This window comes from Pelecanus crispus, chromosome 4 (assembly GCF_030463565.1).
Source record: "Pelecanus crispus isolate bPelCri1 chromosome 4, bPelCri1.pri, whole genome shotgun sequence".
Classification (NCBI taxonomy): domain Eukaryota; kingdom Metazoa; phylum Chordata; class Aves; order Pelecaniformes; family Pelecanidae; genus Pelecanus; species Pelecanus crispus.
Genome location: NC_134646.1, coordinates 45,051,931 through 45,071,709, shown reverse-complemented (window position 1 = coordinate 45,071,709; position 19,779 = coordinate 45,051,931). Strand labels below are relative to the sequence as shown.

Sequence of the window (19,779 nt, the reverse complement as noted above, 5' to 3'; positions counted from 1 at the left end):
ATCACAGCACACCATAAGCAGGTATGCTTTACATGTAGAAAACAAAAAAAAACCCAACCCCAAACTAACAAACTTCAATGAAGAAAAAGAAACCAATAAAAATCACCACCCAAGATGTTCTGACAGAGTTCAGGACAATTTCTGCTTGAGTCAGTGGGCAAACTGCAAAGGTACTGAACCAGCAGCTTCTAATGCTTACTGCTAATGCTCTGCATGCAGAGTTGTAATAGAATTGCTTTACTAACGACCTCCATTATATTCTTCATAGATTTTTAGGAACAAATAGGCTCCCACTGCATTAAAGCGAAGTCATCTACTTTTCAGTCCAATATGGGTGGACAGGTGGGTGGGTTTTAAGAGTAATAATGTAACTAAAAACTTCTTGCTCCTACAAGAGCACCGCGGTATCCACAAGTTGGGATTCAGAGTCATTTTTATCTACAGCTTCCCTAATAAGAGACAAGAAATAGCACTTGCCTATTTTTGGAAGGTTAAACTTTTGACCATACTAATGACTGTGCTTTTCAAAGGCTTACTCTCTTTTATTCTGTGAGGGGAGTGCTATATGCACCTTCTCACGCATCCAGGCCCTGATAAAAATCCCCTTGCTTCAAATAGGGATCTGTGTTCTGTTGTCAAATTACTTTAAAGCAGACTTTGTATTATAAAGAAACATAGACAAAGATTCCCAATTACTGTGTGTATCTTTGCTTTTAAAAATAATTAAGCTACTCCCTTGTTCAGTATGCTCCAAATCACAAAGACTAAGAGCCTCCTGTTGTCAATGACTTGACCCTATCATTAATAGATTAACTGTCCTGGAATAACAGAGAGCAAAAAGAATTTGTTTCTGAGCAAGCAAATTGTATAGTAAACACAGAAAACCTTTCCTAGTTTAAGAATATCACGAGGCTGATAAGGAATTGAAAGAGTGTGTGTTTTATCGTGTAAATTATTTTACTATTACTTGTATTACAACTTCATGAAATCTCCAGTTTGGATGTTATGTTTGGAACTCCAAATCCGCACCAAGAAAAACCAAACCCAAACAATTCTGCTGATGGGGAAGTTCCTTATAAATTTGTGAGATAGTTGATTGATGAAAGCATTGAGAATAAAGCTCTTTCTTGATATTTAAATTATTTAAAACTATTTAAATTCTGTAAAATTTCATATAATGAAATAACCACCTCTTTAGGATTACATTTCTTCGCTATGAGAACATACGTAAGATTTTTGATGCTATAAGCATTTTCACAGACATATGTGGTAATAAATAGCGTAACTGCTCTTCTACTCATGCCCACGATTAATGCGATTTTTGAAGAACAGAAACACCACCAAAAGACTTGAAAATTCCTACACATCCTTCTCACGGTAGATTTTATATGAATCTTTGATTTGCATTATATGGTACACATGATCTAATCATGCAGGTTGGAAGTTATAAAAGCAAATCACAAGGCGTAGGGATTTCATTATAAGAACCTTACTCCCAATATTGGGCACTCACTGATATCAAGTCACTGAATAGGCATCAATATCTTTCGAGATCAGTACGCTGAGTTAGACAAGTAAATGGCAATTCAGGTCGCTATGTGAGGTAACTATTAAAACAAAAAAATCCTGTAAGCATGAGATGAGATTTCCTGGAAGGGAAAAAATATAAGAAACTGTGTGTGAAGTGTGGGGGGTAGAAATCAGCCTTTACCTGATATATCTAGATAGCCTATATAATTACTTTTCTTACATACTTGTTTATCACTTATTCATACTTTTAAAGTAAATAACTATAAAGAGAGAATAATCACATTGGTGCAGAAGATAAAACTTTTATATAGATTTAAGCACAATCATCTTAAGGAACACAGAGACTTGTATGAAATTATTACAAGAAATAATTAAAAGTATGATGCAATTTAAAGAAATTGGACAGGACACTGAAAGACATTTCATAACAGTGAGGTTAATTAAATCATAATATAGTTTTCCAAAGGAACTGATTATATTTTATTAAAATACCAAGATAGGAAAGGAAGGAAAATGTGGTAGCGTATACCTACATGATGGTCTTCCTCTTCTTGGGCTTCCAGGCTACATCTATACAGACTTTTGTGGAGATACAGGAACTAACTGCCCAGGCTCACAGAACTGAGCTTTTCCAAATCTTCTACTAGCTACCAGCTAGCGAGCATTCAGTCCATGGGACCAGTCTAGAGCTGGTCCAGAGCGTACCACGCTGGAACGAATGTAAAATAGACATTGAATCCTCAGCAGCAGCTATTGTGCTATCAACGCTATTTGTTGATGTAAACTTAGCCACCCATCAAGGCCAAAACCAAAAAATGGCATATGTCAGCTTGCATTCTGCACTGTGCAAATACAACCAAAGAGTTTCCAGTTATTCTCAGGAGCAAACTCATTTGCATCAGCCTACACTATTGACAGAGTCAGCTCACATCAGTCTGCAAAAGGTTATGTGGATTTTCTGTCAGTAGAGTTGGAGTTATTGGCTTTAAAGGCTGCTGGAGCTGCAGGAGTCAGCCAGCCGCAGCGGTCTTTCCCAGTTATGCTGCCTCATCCCCAGACAGACTTCCCTGGCTGTGATGCTGTGACATGACATGGCACTTCAAAGAGACAGTGAACCTAAAGCAGGCACAGCCTCAAAGCAGTTCCGTCACTCCGGTGCAGTGCTGAAGACTGACTGGTAAGCTCAGCCAGCCTCCACATTCCTGTGCTGTGCAATTTATGGAAACCTTCAATGACGGCTGTGAACACATTCACACAGCAAAGTAATATTACAGCACTTGAAATAAGAAGCTTACTGAAGTTTTATCTTAAACTCAGCATTCATAACAATAAACTCTACCAGAATGTAAAGAAAAGGGTACCCTGAAAAACAAAAATTTCTCATCGTTCCAATACACTCACCAGCTGCCTATCCTTCACGCTACTTTACTATATCCATATCTATTTCAAAGCAGTTTGGAAGGAATCCAAAGAGCTACCAGATGCTCTTTGCTGTTCCCCAAAGAGAACCACAGATTATATCATAATAACAGACTGCAAATCAGAATTAAAAGTGATACATCATAAATCCCTTTTTAGGGTTCCATTCTGTGGCTTGAGGTTTCTAAATATGATTTTGTATTTTTTAGTATCTGCTTATATTTTCTTTTGTTTTCCACAGCTGGTTTCTCTGGCTACTATTCATGCTGCCCAAATTGCAGATAGAATATTCTTCCTCGTATTGACCTTTGCGGCACTGCTTGCTGAGAGCATATTTTAATTTAGATTTCCAATACTGGCACAGAGAAGTGAGCAAGGCTGCTTGCATTCACATTAGTGGAAGGTGCCAATAAGCACACAGGAGATGTGACATTAGACACATCCAGACCTAGCATAAGCCAAAATGAAGATAATTAATCTCAGTCCCACCCCAAAAGAGACACTTTTTATAGAGAGTAATGAACATTTCCATCTGATCTATAGGCAGTAGTGTTTTGAGTAGGACAAATTTCTGTATTCTGACCATAATAGTAGAAAACCCTAAGCAGTGTAAGATCTACCCACGGATGTACTAACACCACAAAGTAACACTTGGTACTCTTTTAAGAAATATTTTTCCATTTATCATACATTTTCTCATCAATGGAGAATTAAAACAGAATTGCATTGAAAACCTTCCAAATTCCTGTCTACTTGGAGTTTTTTCCCAAATGACAAAGAGGACCAGACTCCTTGAGTGCTGAGATGATCCTCTTTATAGTATCCACGTGACCCAAACCGGTCTTTACTCTCAATATGTATTTCTCCTCAGTATGCTTCCTGTGTAAGAATACAGAAACACTGAAATCATATTCAATACCACACTATCCACCAAAAGCATCACACAGGGCTTTTGAAGCAGACACATTTGAAAAGCATCCAGAACAACCTACAGGGTCGTTTTGCCTCTCCTCTGAATTAACAGAAATAATGTTCCTCATCCCAAAAGGAGAATTTCTTACTTAAAAATTTCAAGAAGAGATCTCTTTTGCTGTTTGAATTGAGACACACTACTCTCCTGAAAATATGATGCAGGTAGTCAATGCCACTTTATCATTTCTGGTCTTACTCAGTATTTCTGTTCACAGAAGAAAAGGTACATAATTAGCAAATAGCATGACTTCTGCACCTCGCATATCAGGAGGGCTGTGATGTTACGCTCCTGCCACCATTTCGCATACCAGCTTCTGTAAGGCTGATGCGATAATAACACACTTTCAATTCACCAACAGTAATAGGAGCACTGAATTCATTGTACAGTAAAATCACAAATGAAACAAAGGAAAACTATGAATGTATTAAGATTAGTGAAGCCTCACATTTAACTTAAATGTCATGTAATTTTTTTTTTTTAAAATGTTAATACTGGAAGACAATACTTCACAATAGCTGTTCTGCCACCCACAGAGTAAATGCAGATAAATCGGACAAGTACTGAACTTTTTATAAATCAGCCCATTAAGTACTCAAGGAACTCTTGCGCATTTACGTTACAGCTTTCTTTCCTCTTTCTTTGCATCAGAGAACACATGGAAGACTTACATTTTAACTTACCTGCTAAATGCAAAGCTGACACAAAAATAAGAAGTAAAGCACAAAAATTCTTTGAAATCACTAGTGCCATAATCCATTCCTTTTCCTGCAACTGCTAAAGCTGTACACCACATCTCTTCTTCCTCTCTCTCTTCCTCCCCAGCCTTTCTAACTAAATTTTAATTTTGAATCAATTCAAGATGACAACTCCAAAATTGCTTTCCTTTATTATTCTATTTTACTGCTATTTTCTACTGCATTATACCCTACCCCCTATATTATGTCTCCACCATCTTCTGTCTAAAAACTTTTTGGCCTTCATATTCCAAGCTTTCCATGACATCAAATCTGGCTTCATCTAAGCCTCTAATTAACTCTTACTGTGAAATCTCCCTAAAAGCTTACTTTTAGTGCGATTGTTTCACAATACCTTCATATCTTGTTTTGGGGAGACAGGATTGTGGGGTTTCGGAGGGGTTTTTTTTTGGGGGGTGGTGTTCGTGGTGTGGCTTTTCCATGCTACTACTGTCATTTTACACTTCACCATCGTATACTGCGTTAAAGCAAGTATGCCCCTTCACCACAAGTATTTCCAGCATACTCATTTAAAAAAAAAAAAAAAAAAAAAATCAGAATTACATTACTATCAAGAGATTTGAAAGTTACTTAGTTTGCTAATTCAAGTGAAACATACAGATTTCTTTCAAATCTATTAGCCTGCCATTTCCAAACTATTAGGATGTGTTTCTTCCAAAATATTATGTTTTAGGATTTGAACTAATGATTCATAAGCAGTTAAATGTGCCTTTTGCATAAGTGCATCATATATTTTTGAAAAACAATGAGTCAGATCTGGGGTTAAGACAGATGAGTAATACAAATGTAATACTAATATATAAAGGAATTAGTGATAGGGTGACACACTTGCTCTTTATAAAAATTAAAGTAATCTGATCTTTGCTATGTGAAATTTCTATAGTATGCTAGAAAAAAATCACAGCACAAATCCTTTTGCTTTATCACAAATGCAATAATATTGTGACAGGAAAAGTCTATGGCAGATCTCTAGCAAAAATAACCCATTAGCTCCTTCTGGTTGGTTACTTTTTTCAGCCTTTTCCTTCAAATATGTTACTATGGCTGCTAGTTGTCATGACATATTATTTATGAGGCATATGTCTTTTGTTAAGCACTGTTCTTTTTATCGATTTTTTTGACAGTTTTTATTTACTGCCAGATAATATACTAGAACATTTTACTGGCATTGGCCATGTTAGGACTGTAAATTAAAGCATCTTGATAGGAAACTGGAGCTTACTAACTCAAATTATAACCATTAATTAGGAAAATAAAACTTTCTGTATTACAAAACATAGCTGACCATTTGTGACAAGACATGCCAAAATAATCACGTCAAAATGATCCATCTGCATCAAGAAGAGTATCTCCTCATAAAACAATGAAGGATAGCACTAAATACATCATTATTAGACAATTTTTTGTTTCATTGCTCCCAATACTTCAACTTTAAGCTCATTCACTTAACAGGACATTAAGAACTTATATTAGCCTACAGATATAAAAGAGGGAAAATTTATTTAATCCTTTCTGCTTTGTTTAATTACCTATACTGAGAAGCAGAGTAATATAAACCCAGGTGGAGTACTGTGTTAGCTGCTAACATGCAGCTGTAGGCAATTATCTTGTGCCATCTGAAAATACTGCTCTGCCAGCCTGAGCTAGCTTGAGGATCTCTGCTCTGTTGTGTTACACAAAGCTAAACAAACATTATTCAACAAGCTTCTCATTTTTCAGAGAATGAATAGGACATGCTATTAACACATTAAACATCTGTTAGAAATCTCTACATCAAATCAACATACCAATAATTCATCAGTGGAGGTTTTACCTAATTACTTCACTGACACATGACTGTGATATCATATGAATATGAACTGCAACAGCAGTGAACACACACAAATTAATATGCAAGGTCTAGTAAAGATAGTATAATCCACATAGAAATCTGTGCAGCCATGATACCACTGATGATCCAGGCCAGTTGGATTAAAGGTAGAACAGGCATGCCTAACTAATCTGCTCGTCATACATTCTGACTGCAGTACAGACATACCTACAGCATTCAGGAAAACCTAGGTGATATTTTAAATGTTTTCATAAAGCTAACTCTCTCCCTTTCTCACCCACTTACCACCCCCCCTCAAAAAGTAGGTAGAGTTTTCTAGTATGTTATTAGTATTCCATTTACTTTTTTTTTTTATTCTTTTTGAGTCAGGTGGATACAATTAGGCCAGAATTAATTAGATGGAAGAACTGAAGGGATAATAAATCTCTTCACAGTTCTAATGCAATTACTCCAATTTAGGAAACAGTCTAAGCAGAAGGTTGAGCTAGCTCAAATTCAATCTATTTTAGGAGGTCCTACCAGGCCATAAGCTGGCTCAATCTCAAGACACTTATTCCGGCTTTTGTAAGCTCAGTACTGCTCAAAAGCTTTTCCTAGCCTGGAAACTGAACTCACTTCAGAGGTTTGCTGAGGAGCTCATGCACTTGTACATACACATGTTCAGCAAACAAACACCTACCAAGCAGAAAATTACCTATAAGTATGACATCAATTTAAAGACTTTCCAAGAATACTGAATTTCAATTAATGTAACCATCACGCAACTTTAAGGCAAAGCAACAAAATCCCCACACCAACACTACAGCTTCTGCTAGTTACAAGGCAATAGCTGCGAAACTCCCAAGCTGAGTTCTCCGGCTGTAACTCAGCAATTGCTATTTATGGGGTCTCAGGAAAGACACTTACCTTCAGGAAGGTAATATTTATGACTGTGTTGTTACCTCTGCATCTCTTGCAGAGACCGTCTTTGAAAGACAATTCAGAGGGGATGGAAAACCTATCAGGCTTTGTAAGATACTGCATCTTAGTAACACCCAAGAATTTGTAGATTGATGAGTTCTTTCAAACACCCTCTTTTCAATCTACTTCTGGTCTTCCCCTATGTATTTAGCCCAACACCTATGCGAAGTTCTCTTGTGAATTCCTGATGTGAGGCCTATTTTAATATCTTATATTTTCATAAATGCTGTTTTAAGCCTTTTTTTGCTGCTCCTCAAGGGGAAGTCTGGAACTATAGAAATAAGAGACCGAAGTGGGCCATTTAGCCTAAAATTACAGAATCTCCCATATTGCCGTAAGTCAACATTTCATATACATTCTTTCTCATTTCATTTTCGGATACCTATCTTAGCATGCTGATAAATAATTAGCAATTATTAACCAACCTCCTGGCTTATTCAAAGGAGAGCAATAAACTTCTCTGGAGGACAATTCAGAGCCTTAAATTAGGCTTCTGCTCAAGAATTACTCTCTGGAGAAGCCATGTTCTCTCATATACTTTGAAGAGATCCTAGGGAGATTAGTCAGGTAATTTAGCCTGCTAAATTAGATACTAAGTCATGCTGTATTGATAGTTTTGATATTATTAATAGAATCATAGAATCATAGAATCATCTAGGTTGGAAAAGACCTTTAAGATCATCCAGTCCAACCATTAACCTACACTACCAAGCCCACTCTAGACTAATCAAGGGTAGACCAGACTAAACCATATCCCGAAGTGCCACATCTACCCGTTTTTTAAACGCCTCCAGGGATGGGGACTCCACCACCTCTCTGGGCAGCCTGTTCCAATGCCTGACCACCCTTTCCGTAAAGAAATTTTTCCTAATTTCCAGTCTAAACCTCCCCTGGCGCAGCTTAAGCCCATTTCCTCTTGTCCTATCGCTAGCTACTTGGGAGAAGAGACCAACACCCACCTCACTACAACCTCCTTTCAGGTAGTTGTAGAGAGCGATAAGGTCTCCCCTCAGCCTCCTCTTTTCCAGGCTAAACAACCCCAGTTCCCTCAGCCGCTCCTCATAAGACTTGTTCTCCAGACCCTTCACCAGCTTCGTTGCCCGCCTCTGAACACGCTCCAGCACCTCAATGTCTTTCTTGTAGTGAGGGGCCCAAAACTGGACACAGTATTCCAGGTGCGGCCTCACCAGCGCCGAGTACAGGGGGACAATCACCTCCCTGCTCCTGCTGGCCACACTATTCCTGATCCAAGCCAGGATGCTGTTGGCCTTCTTGGCCACCTGGGCACACTGCTGGCTCATGTTCAGCCGGCTATCTACTAACACCCCCAGGTCCTTTTCGGCCAGGCAGCTTTCCAGCCACTCTTCCCCAAGCCTGTAGCGTTGCATGGGGTTGTTGTGACCCAAGTGCAGGACCCGGCACTTGGCCTTGTTGAACCTCATACAGTTGGCCACGGCCCATCGATCCAGTCTGTCCAGGTCCCTCTGCAGGGCCATCCTACCCTCGAGCAGATCGACACTCCCACCCAATTTGGTGTCGTCTGCAAACTTACTGAGGGTGCACTCGATCCCCTCATCCAGATCATTGATAAAGATATTGAACAAGACTGGCCCTAAAACAGAGCCCTGGGGAACACCGCTCGTGACCGGCCGCCAACTGGACTTAACACCATTTATCACTACTCTCTGGGCTCGGCCACCCAACCAGTTCTTTACCCAGCGAAGAGTATGCCTGTCTAAGCCGTGAGCTGCCAGCTTCCCGAGGAGGATATTATGCGAGACGGTGTCAAAAGCTTTGCTAAAGTCCAGGTAGATGACATCCACAGCCTTTCCATCATCTACCAGGCGGGTCACCAGGTCATAGAAGGAGATCAGGTTGGTCAAGCAGGACCTGCCTTTTGTGAACCCATGCTGGCTGGGCCTCATCCCCTGGTTGACCTGTACTTGCCTGTGGAGTTCGCTCAAGATGAACCTCTCCATAATCTTCCCCGGCACTGAGGTCAGGCTGACAGGCCTGTAGTTCCCCAGGTCCTCCTTCCGGCCCTTCTTGTAGATGGGCGTCACATTGGCAAGCCTCCAGTCATCAGGGACCTCCCCTGTTAACCAGGACTGTTGATAGATGATGGAAAGTGGCTTGGCAAGCTCCTCTGCCAGCTCCCTCAGTACTCTCGGGTGGATCCCATCCGGCCCCATAGACTTGTGAGCGTCCAGGTGGCATAGCAGGTCATTAACTGCTTCCTCCTGGACTATGAGGGCTCCATTCTGGTCCCTATCCCTATCCTCTTGCTCAAGGGCCTGAGTACCCTGGGGATGACCGGTCTGGCTGTTGAACACAGAGGCAAAGAAGGCGTTAAGTACTTCAGCCTTTTCCTTGTCCTCGGTGACAATGTTCCCCCCCACATCCAGCAAAGAATGGAGATCCTCCTTGGCTCTCCTTTTATTGCTGATGTACTTATAAAAGCATTTTTTATTGTCTTTTACCGCACTGGCCAGATTGAGTTCTAGCTGGGCTTTTGCCTTTCTAATTTCCTCCCTGCAGGACCTAACAAGATCCCTGTACTCCTCCTGAGCTGCCCGCCCCTTCTGCCAAAGGCGGTAGACTCTCCTTTTTTCCCTGAGTCCCCGCAAAAGCTCCCTATTCAGCCAGGCCGGTCGATTTCCCCTCCGGTTGGTCTTACGACACACGGGGACAGCCCGCTCCTGCGCCCTTAAGACTTCCTTCTTGAAGAGGGCCCAGCCTTCCTGGACCCCTTTGCCCTTCAGGACCGCCTCCCAAGGGACTTTCCCAACCAGGGTCCTGAAGAGGCCAAAGTCTGCCCTCCGGAAGTCCATGGTAATAGTTTTGGTGCCCCTCCGCTTAGCATCACCCAAAATTGAGAACTTTATCATGTCGTGGTCGCTAAGCCCGAGACGGCCTCCGACCTCGACATTTCCCACAAGCCCTTCTCTGTTGGTAAACAGCAGGTCAAGCGGGGCACCTCCCCTGGTAGGCTCGCTTACCAGCTGCATTAGAAAGTTATCCCCCACATGCTCTAGGAACTTCCAAGACTGCTGCCTCTCTGCTGTGTGGTATTTCCAGCAGATGTCTGGCAAGTTGAAGTCCCCCACGAGAACAAGGGCTAGCGATTGCGACACTTCTGCCAGCCGCTTACAGAATGCCTCATCTACCTCCACCTCCTGGTTGGGTGGTCTATAGCAGACTCCCAACAGGACATCCGCCTTTCCAGCCTTCCCCCTCATCCTTACCCATAAGCATTCCACCTTGTCATCACCACTGTCAAGCTCTATGCAATCGAAACACTCCCTAACATACAGAGCCACCCCACCGCCTTTCCTACCCTGCCTATCCCTCCTGAAGAGCTTATAGCCCTCCAGTGCAGCACTCCAGTCATGAGAGTCGTCCCACCACGTTTCCGTGATGGCGACTATGTCATAGCCATCCTGCTGCACAAGGGCCTCCAGCTCCTCCTGTTTGTTGCCCATGCTACGTGCATTGCTGTACATGCACTTAAGCTGGGCTGTCGATTTTGCCCCCAATGTTGCCATGCCGCCCCTGGGCTCCTTACTAGCGGGCCTGTTTATATCCCCTTCCCCCTTCAAACCTAGTTTAAAGCCCTCTCAATGAGTCCCGCCAACTCTTGGGCGAGAATCCTTTTCCCCCTTGGAGACAGCCGATCTCCATCAGCCGCCAGCAGGCCCGGTGCCGTGTAGACCTCCCTGTGATCGAAGAACCCAAAATTCCAGCGATGGCACCAGCCTCTGAGCCACCTGTTAATCAGGTGAGTTTTCCCATTCCTTTCAGTGTTCCTTGCTGCCACTGACGGGATAGAGGAAAACACAACCTGTGCTCCCGATCCTGCGAGCAATCGCCCCAGTGCCCTGAAGTCCCTCTTCATTGGCCTAGGACTTCTCTCTGCAATCTCGTCACTGCCCACCTGTATAACCAGCAGTGGGTAATAATCGGAGGGCCTCACGAGGTCAGGCAGTTTCCTCGTAATGTCCCTAACCCGGGCCCCAGGGAGGCAGCAGACTTCCCTGTGGGATGGGTCCGGGCGGCAGATCGGGCCCTCAGTTCCCCGCAGGAGGGAATCCCCCACCACAATCACCCTCCTTTTTTTCTTAACAGGGGCAGTCGTAATCCGTGGGGGTGACTGACTGACCCTCGGCAGCCCCCTGGCTGGACCTTCCCCTTCACCTCCCTCCCCGCTTGCCTGGCCCTCAACCTCCAGAGCCCCGTATCTGTTGTGTAGGGGCAGCTGGGGAGGTGAGGGAGGCCGGGAGGGGATTCGCCTGCCTCCCCGGGCAGGGACCTGTTTCCATTCCCCCCCGTCTCCTGGATCCCCTCCTTCTGCTTGCCGGCAAGAGGGCAGGGGATCCTCTGCTCCTTGTGGGGCCTCCGCCTGCTGCCCTGGCCCCTAGTATTGATAAGTTTGTGTATAGTGCAACTCCCCTTACATATTTCAAATGTGAATTTGTTATGTTGCTCATCTGCATTTAAACTGTTCTCCAAGGCAAATAAAATTGTATACACATTACCTTTACACGGACATCTTGTTAAACATAATGATTATCATTAATATCTCTTACTTTTTAAATGGCTCATAGCTCCATAATCATCTCATATATCATGTTTGGTGACATGCTCAATGATTCAAGTTTTCTTAGGTCTGAAGAAAAGATAAAGAACTGAATAAATGTTCTAATTTAATACTCATTCAGCAGATTCACAGCTAGTGAGGTTAGCTACAGAATTAAAGACAGGTAAGGCTATTCTCCAAAAATGAAAAAACCACAAGTTACGAGTCTCTTAAAGCAAAAACTTTGGTAGCTCCTGATCAAAATATTGGAATCTATAGGTGATCTGTAATGTCACATAACAACCCGAACCTCATTTACCTAACCTCAAAGGGGTAGAGGAAAGAGAGTGAACAACTGAGCGAGAAAGAAACCACTTGAACAGTCAAAGGCACAAAAAACAATTAGCAAAAAAGAGTTGTATAATTAGACCCAAAATACTTCTTATCCACTGCCCACAGCTTCCTGGTAAACCATAAATCCGTAATTTGTTCATAAAAATATTTTTTAATCACAAAACTTACTTCCTAAGAGATGTGACCCCAGGATTACACTTTCCCTGTCCCAGACAGGAACAGAACCGCTAGCAATAAACTGAAGTCACTTTCTGAGGCCACACTCCTGCAATGTCAAAAATCATGAGAGGAGCACAGGTGCAATTACCTCAGAAAATGAGGCTGCCTCTTTATCCTTGGCGATCTCTATCCCTGCTGCAGCTGTATCATTATTTCTAAAATGGTATGTCAGTTTTTCAATTTACATCCTGATCTTGGCCATAAAAATGTTTCAAAGCCAATCTAAGGATGCATATGATTTATTGCCCTACTGTAAGGTAAGTCACATTAAATTAAGTAGTCATATAATTCATTACTTTCTCAAGACTAAATACTCCTTCATATATTATTCTATTGGAAATAACAGGAATAATTGAATCCTTGACATAAACTCCATGAAACATGAATATGGGGATTCCGCATCTACATTCCTTACACTTGGCAAACTACAGAGATCTACTTTTATGATATTTATTTTCTGCATTGTATAGTGTGTGAGACATCATATAACCATCAAAGGAGAGCTGTTCCCTTCTCAAATTCTAAAAGAGAAAAAAAAAAATCAATAAAATGGTCAGTTAGAAACCAATTATGCATTGATAATGCAATATAATAACATAATGTTTTACTTTTATTCAGAAAATAAAGTAAATATTGTGAATTTTTTCAGTAGCTTACCATTTCTTCTTTAAGTTCATACTTCATATTGCAATATCATAACTGTCAACTAATGGTCCAAGAAAAAAATGTCTAATACAACAAAAATACAGAAATTGGGTCCTCTGCATACCGCCTCATGGTGTTTCACAATACAATGGATCTGTTATTGGCGTACTCTTATGCCATATTCAGTTTTCTATGCTCTGAGCACTAGCTTGCTATCTAGCTGATTTCAACTGGGATATGTTGGGTTCTTCCCTGTTGCTTAAACAACTGTTGTAGAAACTCTGCGTTTGTCTTGGTAAGGCTGAGAAAAAGATCAAGAATTGAATGCATGTACTTGTATAGCCATGATTCACGCCTGGTGAGTATACTATAGCTGCAGAAATTAAATAGCCTTATGATTATGTTAATGGCCTTCCATTTCTTCCATAAGAAGTTAAACGACTCTATCTGTTTGTACTGTATTTACAACTGAAATATGTCACTGATTACTAGCAAGAGAGCCCAAATGATACTCCTGAACAGATTCAAGAGCTCTCTTACACTGAACTGAAGAGTTGCAGAAGAGCAAATCAAGTAACATGAAACAGGTGGCAACACTGCCATGAATCTAACCCAGCTCAGATTCACAGTGCAGCTGAAGAGAAGAGCACACAGAAGGTAATACTGATTCAATGTCAAGTGTCAAAGGAGAGGGGAAGCAGGAGCTCTTATTTAAACATTCAGCCCACAAAATTACTGCTGCTTGGAACATCTCTGTGTGTGATGTGCTGATGACACCCTCACCCTGTTAGACTGGCTACTTCACGATGTCAACATCTGCATTGCTTCCTTTGCCCTCTACGGTAAGCATTTCTATTAATAGGAAGGTTTTGAAAGGCATTGTAAGAGAGGAAAACTTCTGCAAATCCATACTCTGTACTCTATGTCTTACTAAGACCCTAAGAACTGCCTGCACAACCAATAACATAGCCACAGAAATTAACAACTATTGCTGTATTTATGGTAACATACTATAGCCCTGAACACAAGTGTCCCAGAACCACAGGAAGTGGCAACCCCTGAATTTCAGTGGCAATCCCTGAATTTCAAAAATAGTACACAAGCACATTTGAAAAATGCACAGCATTAATACAAAGGTGATAAAAAACAAGATTATGTCTTAACCACTGCTCTGTCAAATAGGAAGGAGGTGGGGTAAGCAAGGATAAGGTGAAATCACCATTTTTTCAAGAATGACGAGGAAAAAACATACTCTAAACTTCATTTGTAGTCAAAGATACAAAATGGTTAATGTGTTGACTAAAGATGTAATATTACTGGATAAATATGACAGTCATTTGACTGAGACTTTATCAAGATACACTTGGAGAGGAAAAGCTCTAAGGGACAAATATAAACCACAGAAAATACTGACTAGGGAACAGCACTGCAGGAAAAGATGTGAGGAATAAAATACAATATACTGAACATGAACAGAATTACAAAATTAGCACTGTATGCTACAGACTGTACACAGACGGACTGTACTGACAGCTCTAGTGGGGCAATTATTTCTCTTTCCGATGTATTGATACAGCTAAGCAGAGAATACTATAAATATGCTGCTAATCTGTATAGTCAGAATAGTGGTAGCAAGAATGCAGAACAGTAAAATGGTATTCTGTAATGCAAGAGCAAGAAGCGAGATAAAAATTAGAAGACATACTGCATAAAGAAACAGGTAGGAGAAATGAGTTAATATACACTAGAGGAAAAAAATACGATTGAAAGAGTAGAGTAACTCTTTATAAATACATAAGGAGAGCTAATGAAAACAATGAAAAGGTATATATAAAGTAGTTACTGTCAGAACATGAAGAAATGGCCCTCAAAGTATGAAAAGAAAAATAAGCCTAAACAAATGCAAGCATATTTAGTGAGGCTAATTGGGTTGTTTTGCTGAAAGAAAGGCAACAGGGTCATCATCTTGGAAAGTGTTCACAAAAGAACTGGGGAGAGGCAGAGGGGGAGTCTAATGAGTATTCTGTAGAAAGTCATAAATAACTTTGAAGCTGTTGGAATGGAGTCATTGAACCAGACTCTCCTTCCAACCCCGTCATCCACAAATGCAAGTATTGAATTATGAAGGATGCAACTATTAAGAAAAAAAGGGCTCTCCAAAGATACACAAAGTTGTCAGAAATTTAGGGGAAAACAATACATGGAAAAGAACAAAAGACAGTGTATTATGCAGGGTCAGTCCTGACTCTACTGAGTACAGTAATATGACAAAATGACAGGCAGTAGATGAAGAAAGGAGCACAGTAACATCAATCGTGAAACTGTTCTCATTAACATGAAATAAATGTAAATACCCATGTCAATTCTTCTAATTGAATTATAGTAATATTCACAGCCAAATGTCTGTGCCTATTTAAAGCAAATGAGGCACTGATGAGGAGGTTAGCCAGACTCTGGGTCTGGCCTTAACTAATTTTCTGATACCAGTCATCTTCTGACTAGGAATTTCAAGGTCAAAGTTGAAACCAGGCGGTAGGTGACTACAAAAGAAAACAGGTGTTTCAATATCATGGAGGTTCTAGTCCCTCCTCTAGCTCTTTTTGCTCCAACTTAAAATTTAAGAACAAGGAAAATAGTGTCATGGACCCATAGTCACTTCGTGTTGCGTACATAAAAGATCTTGGGGAAGAGACACTATTTTCACATTCACAGATTTTGGCTTGTTACTTTTTAACTAATGCAGAGGTTCAAACACCATATGGGAAGTTTCATGCATCCTGCGACACAATGCTTGATTTCATACAAACAGGAAACTGAAGAACTCTAAGCTGATAAACAAGAAATTGCAAACTCTATCAAGAACTTTAAGCTGTGTAAGAATAATAAAAAAGAACTTAAAGACCACCCATAAAATGAAAAAAACCCAACATTTTTGTGTACTAAGACAGACAAAGAAACAGTAACAACAACAACAAACTCCCCATAGTTTAAGCAATCTAAACACAATTAACAAAAGAAAACTTCTAAAAATTTAGTAATATTGAAAAACTGCTGTGGCTTTCAAAGCAATGTTCTAACTAAACAATAGTTAGGGTTTTTCTTAGCGTTACATTTACCAATGGTCATAAACTTACATGTTAAATTCACTGTAACAAGTCAGTTCTCTAACAAGTGTTTTTGGAGTGGATTTGTAAGGGAGAAGTACAAGAAATGACTATATTGACAGAGCAGAAATCACAAAGAAACTGCATATCTCATTCTTAGGAAGGTTATTACAGAATTTTCTATAATTGCTATTTGAGTCTAACTTAGCAAAGTTACAGTATAGTAACTACTTCACCAGTGGAAATAATATAACCTGTTTTTTAAAAAACCAAATACTTTCCCAATCCACACACCACAAGCATTTTCCATAATCCTGTCAGGTCACAGAAAGATAATAACTTTATAGTGAAATATGGTATCTATGACATATTAAGTTTATATCACACCCAGACTCTAGAACTTCAGTCCATTTCCGTAAGAGACAGTATTGCTGACAATGCAACAGAGATCGTCATTACTCCCAAAAACATCTCAGAAGCACAGCTAGAAATTTAAATAATTAATTGCACAGGTAATATTCTTAGTAATAATTGTCTTTTAATTATCCAGTATTGATTTAACTTTTCAACAGTGAGCTATTCAAGCTAGAATTTAAACTGCTTTAGGAAAGTCAACTTGACATATGGCAAAGAGCACTACAGAATTATCTGGCAAAACCCATGTATACTAAAAATAAGTATTTTTATGGTCATTAATATCAGAGAATGAAAAGTAATTTTTTAAAACTGTCTCTGTAACGTCAAGTAGAAACTTTAGAATCTGTTTTTCAAAAAGTCCCATTTATATAGTTTTACCACGCTCATCATTCTAATCTAGGTTTTGCTACCATTTCTATTCCTCTCCCAGAGTTCCTCTGCTAGTTACAAAGTACCAGAAACTCCTTAATATTTTAAATAACTTTGTAATTGGTGGGACAGAAATTCAATGCAAAACAACAGCAAACAATTAACCCCCCCCCAACTTTAATGGTCATAATCATACTTCTATGATTAATAATAGATTGATTTAATAATAAAGCAAGAACAAGAAAGAAACAAGAACATTTGGTATAGAAAAAATATTGTGGTGAGTACAAAGAAAATGTTCCAGGTGAAAATGGTATTGTCTCCTTGTGCATTTGGAATAAAGTCCTAGGGAAGACACAGGAACAAAATGGATACTCTTGGTTGTTACAAATGAATTTCTATATTTCTATACTTTTATGAATGTTCTATTGAAAAATAGGAAAATTTATTTTTTTATATATATATATATATATATATATTTATTTGTGGCAGAATGGCCATGTCTCTTCTATTTTATTGAATATCATTTGGTTTGGTATTTATACTTTTTTTTCTCTACTGAGTAATTAATTAATGTTTTTCTTAGTTTTACAACACAAATACAATCTTCTTACATATAAAGAGTTAATATTCATATATTTATCTGGAAGAAGTTTTGTATTTAGTTATCAAGATTTCAACTGACTGCAAGTGTTCTCTCAATTACTTGTATTCTGGTTTTGGGTGGTGATTTTTTTGTTTGGGGATTTTTTGTTGGATTTTTTTTTTAGTGTAATTTGATGTCAACAACACTAAAGTTTTCCACCGGTGTTCAAGGAATCTTGAAAGGGTACCAATGGCACAAAGGAATTTATGATGTTGATGAGCTCAGCACCTTTTGAGTTCTGCACAAACCAAATAAAAATTAATTTCTCCTTAAATCTGCTGTGAGTCAGTTACATGTACAACTGGAAAATGCTCTTTTCCAAACTACCTGAATTTATCTTCCTCTGTTTCACTTTTGTAAATGTTTAAATGCTTATACTATGACAAAGAATGATATCTTATAATCTGTGCTAAAAAGGAAAAAACTAACTGACTGGGCAGTGACTGAGTTTAAGAGTATGTGAGAAATACTGAATACAGCTGAATTAATGCATTTGTTTGGTATATCTAAGTCATTCACATACAGTTAATTCTGAAACTTGACATTTGCACAAACCCATCCAACAACTGAATTCACAAACCAGAAATGAAAAAAAAATCAGCTGTATAAAAAGCAATATTGATGACCCTAAAAATCAAAAAGTAATTATCTGCCTCTCTTTTTTTCCATCACAGATATGGCTAAAAAATACAACTTTCTGAAACAAACAAACAAAATTTGTATTTTCTTTGTATTTGAAATACTATTTCAAATTAATGTTTTCTGTCTTTGTGGACCACAAACTTTGTCTGTTCCTCTCATTAAGCTAAAAACAAACATTCATGAGTGAGGACAGGAAAATGCTTTTCCTTCTCTTCCACTTTACTCCAGCTCCTTCCTGCAAGCATACAAAATAGTAAAGCATTTCAACAGTAGTACACGAGTGGCCAGAATCAGACGTATTATCACTTGAGGAAATATTCACAAAAGAAGATTTATATTGGAGCAGTGGGACAACAGTTAGCAGAAATTATAGCTCTAATACAGTTTGTACTGTACGATGACTTGCTTGCCCCAATGCCTGTTCAAAAGTGAAGACAGACACAGAACAAATGCTGGCTCTTTATTTCCAAAGATAGACTACAAGGTGCACAGAAATATGAAAACAGAACAGAACAGAACAGAATAGAAGGAATAGTTTTTCCTGTGTGCAAAAGATAATTTTTGAAAGAAATTAGGCCCTCTTCAGATTGATGCAATTCCTCTGTATACGGCTTTTTTTGAGTAGTGGATATGCCAATGACATGCTGAATGGCTCCATCTAATCATTACAGAGTGTGAGATTTTAAATTATTTAGAGAGATTTTAAAGAGAGACAATAGTTTCTGATTTGCTGAAGCACAGAAAGTAAGAAAGAAAAGCAATTGTAATAATTACTTTATTACAATAAACAATATAAACTCGATTTTTGATTCCCTTTTTCCTCCTTCTTTTAAAAGATTATTTTTTTAAGAGGATTGCATAAAGCCTGAGTACTGGAAATTTTAAATGGAGATTTTCTGCCTTCTTTTTCCAACACAACCAGCATTCAAAACAACGGAAGATGAAAACTTGCTCAAAAGCTGCATGTCTTATCTTTGGTTCTGGGAAAGTGAATGAAAGTACAGAGGGGGATACCAAAGACATGATTAATATATCGGCCTTAACTCCTAGCAATGAATGTGGGTAGAGAGCACTATTTCTTACATTCTGTATTTATAGTACGCATGAATATTTTAGTCTTTGTAGTGTCAGATGTCAGTGCCTCCACTCGACACTCACTTAGTGAGGTGTAAAGTACTACATCAAAACGTCAGAAAGACTTTAATTTGGGGTTGAGAGATGAATTGTCCTCTTTCTTCCTCAAACTTCTAAATCTTACAGTCAAGCAAATAGCTCAGCTGTCAGACATGCCCAGGAAATAGTAACAGAGCAGAGCATAAATTCCAGCTCTGTTCTAACT

At 39.3% G+C, this 19,779-nt stretch overlaps 1 protein-coding gene across 1 annotated transcript in view; it reads right to left on the bottom strand.

The window, feature by feature from the left end:
- Nucleotides 1-19,779, bottom strand: part of GALNTL6 (polypeptide N-acetylgalactosaminyltransferase like 6) — a 512,334-nt gene that overhangs the window by 374,823 nt on the left and 117,732 nt on the right. Inside the window, exon 2 of the mRNA XM_075709495.1 lies at nt 380-388. Coding sequence (XP_075565610.1) covers nt 380-388 — 9 coding nt within the window. The remainder of the gene's footprint in view (nt 1-379; nt 389-19,779) is intronic.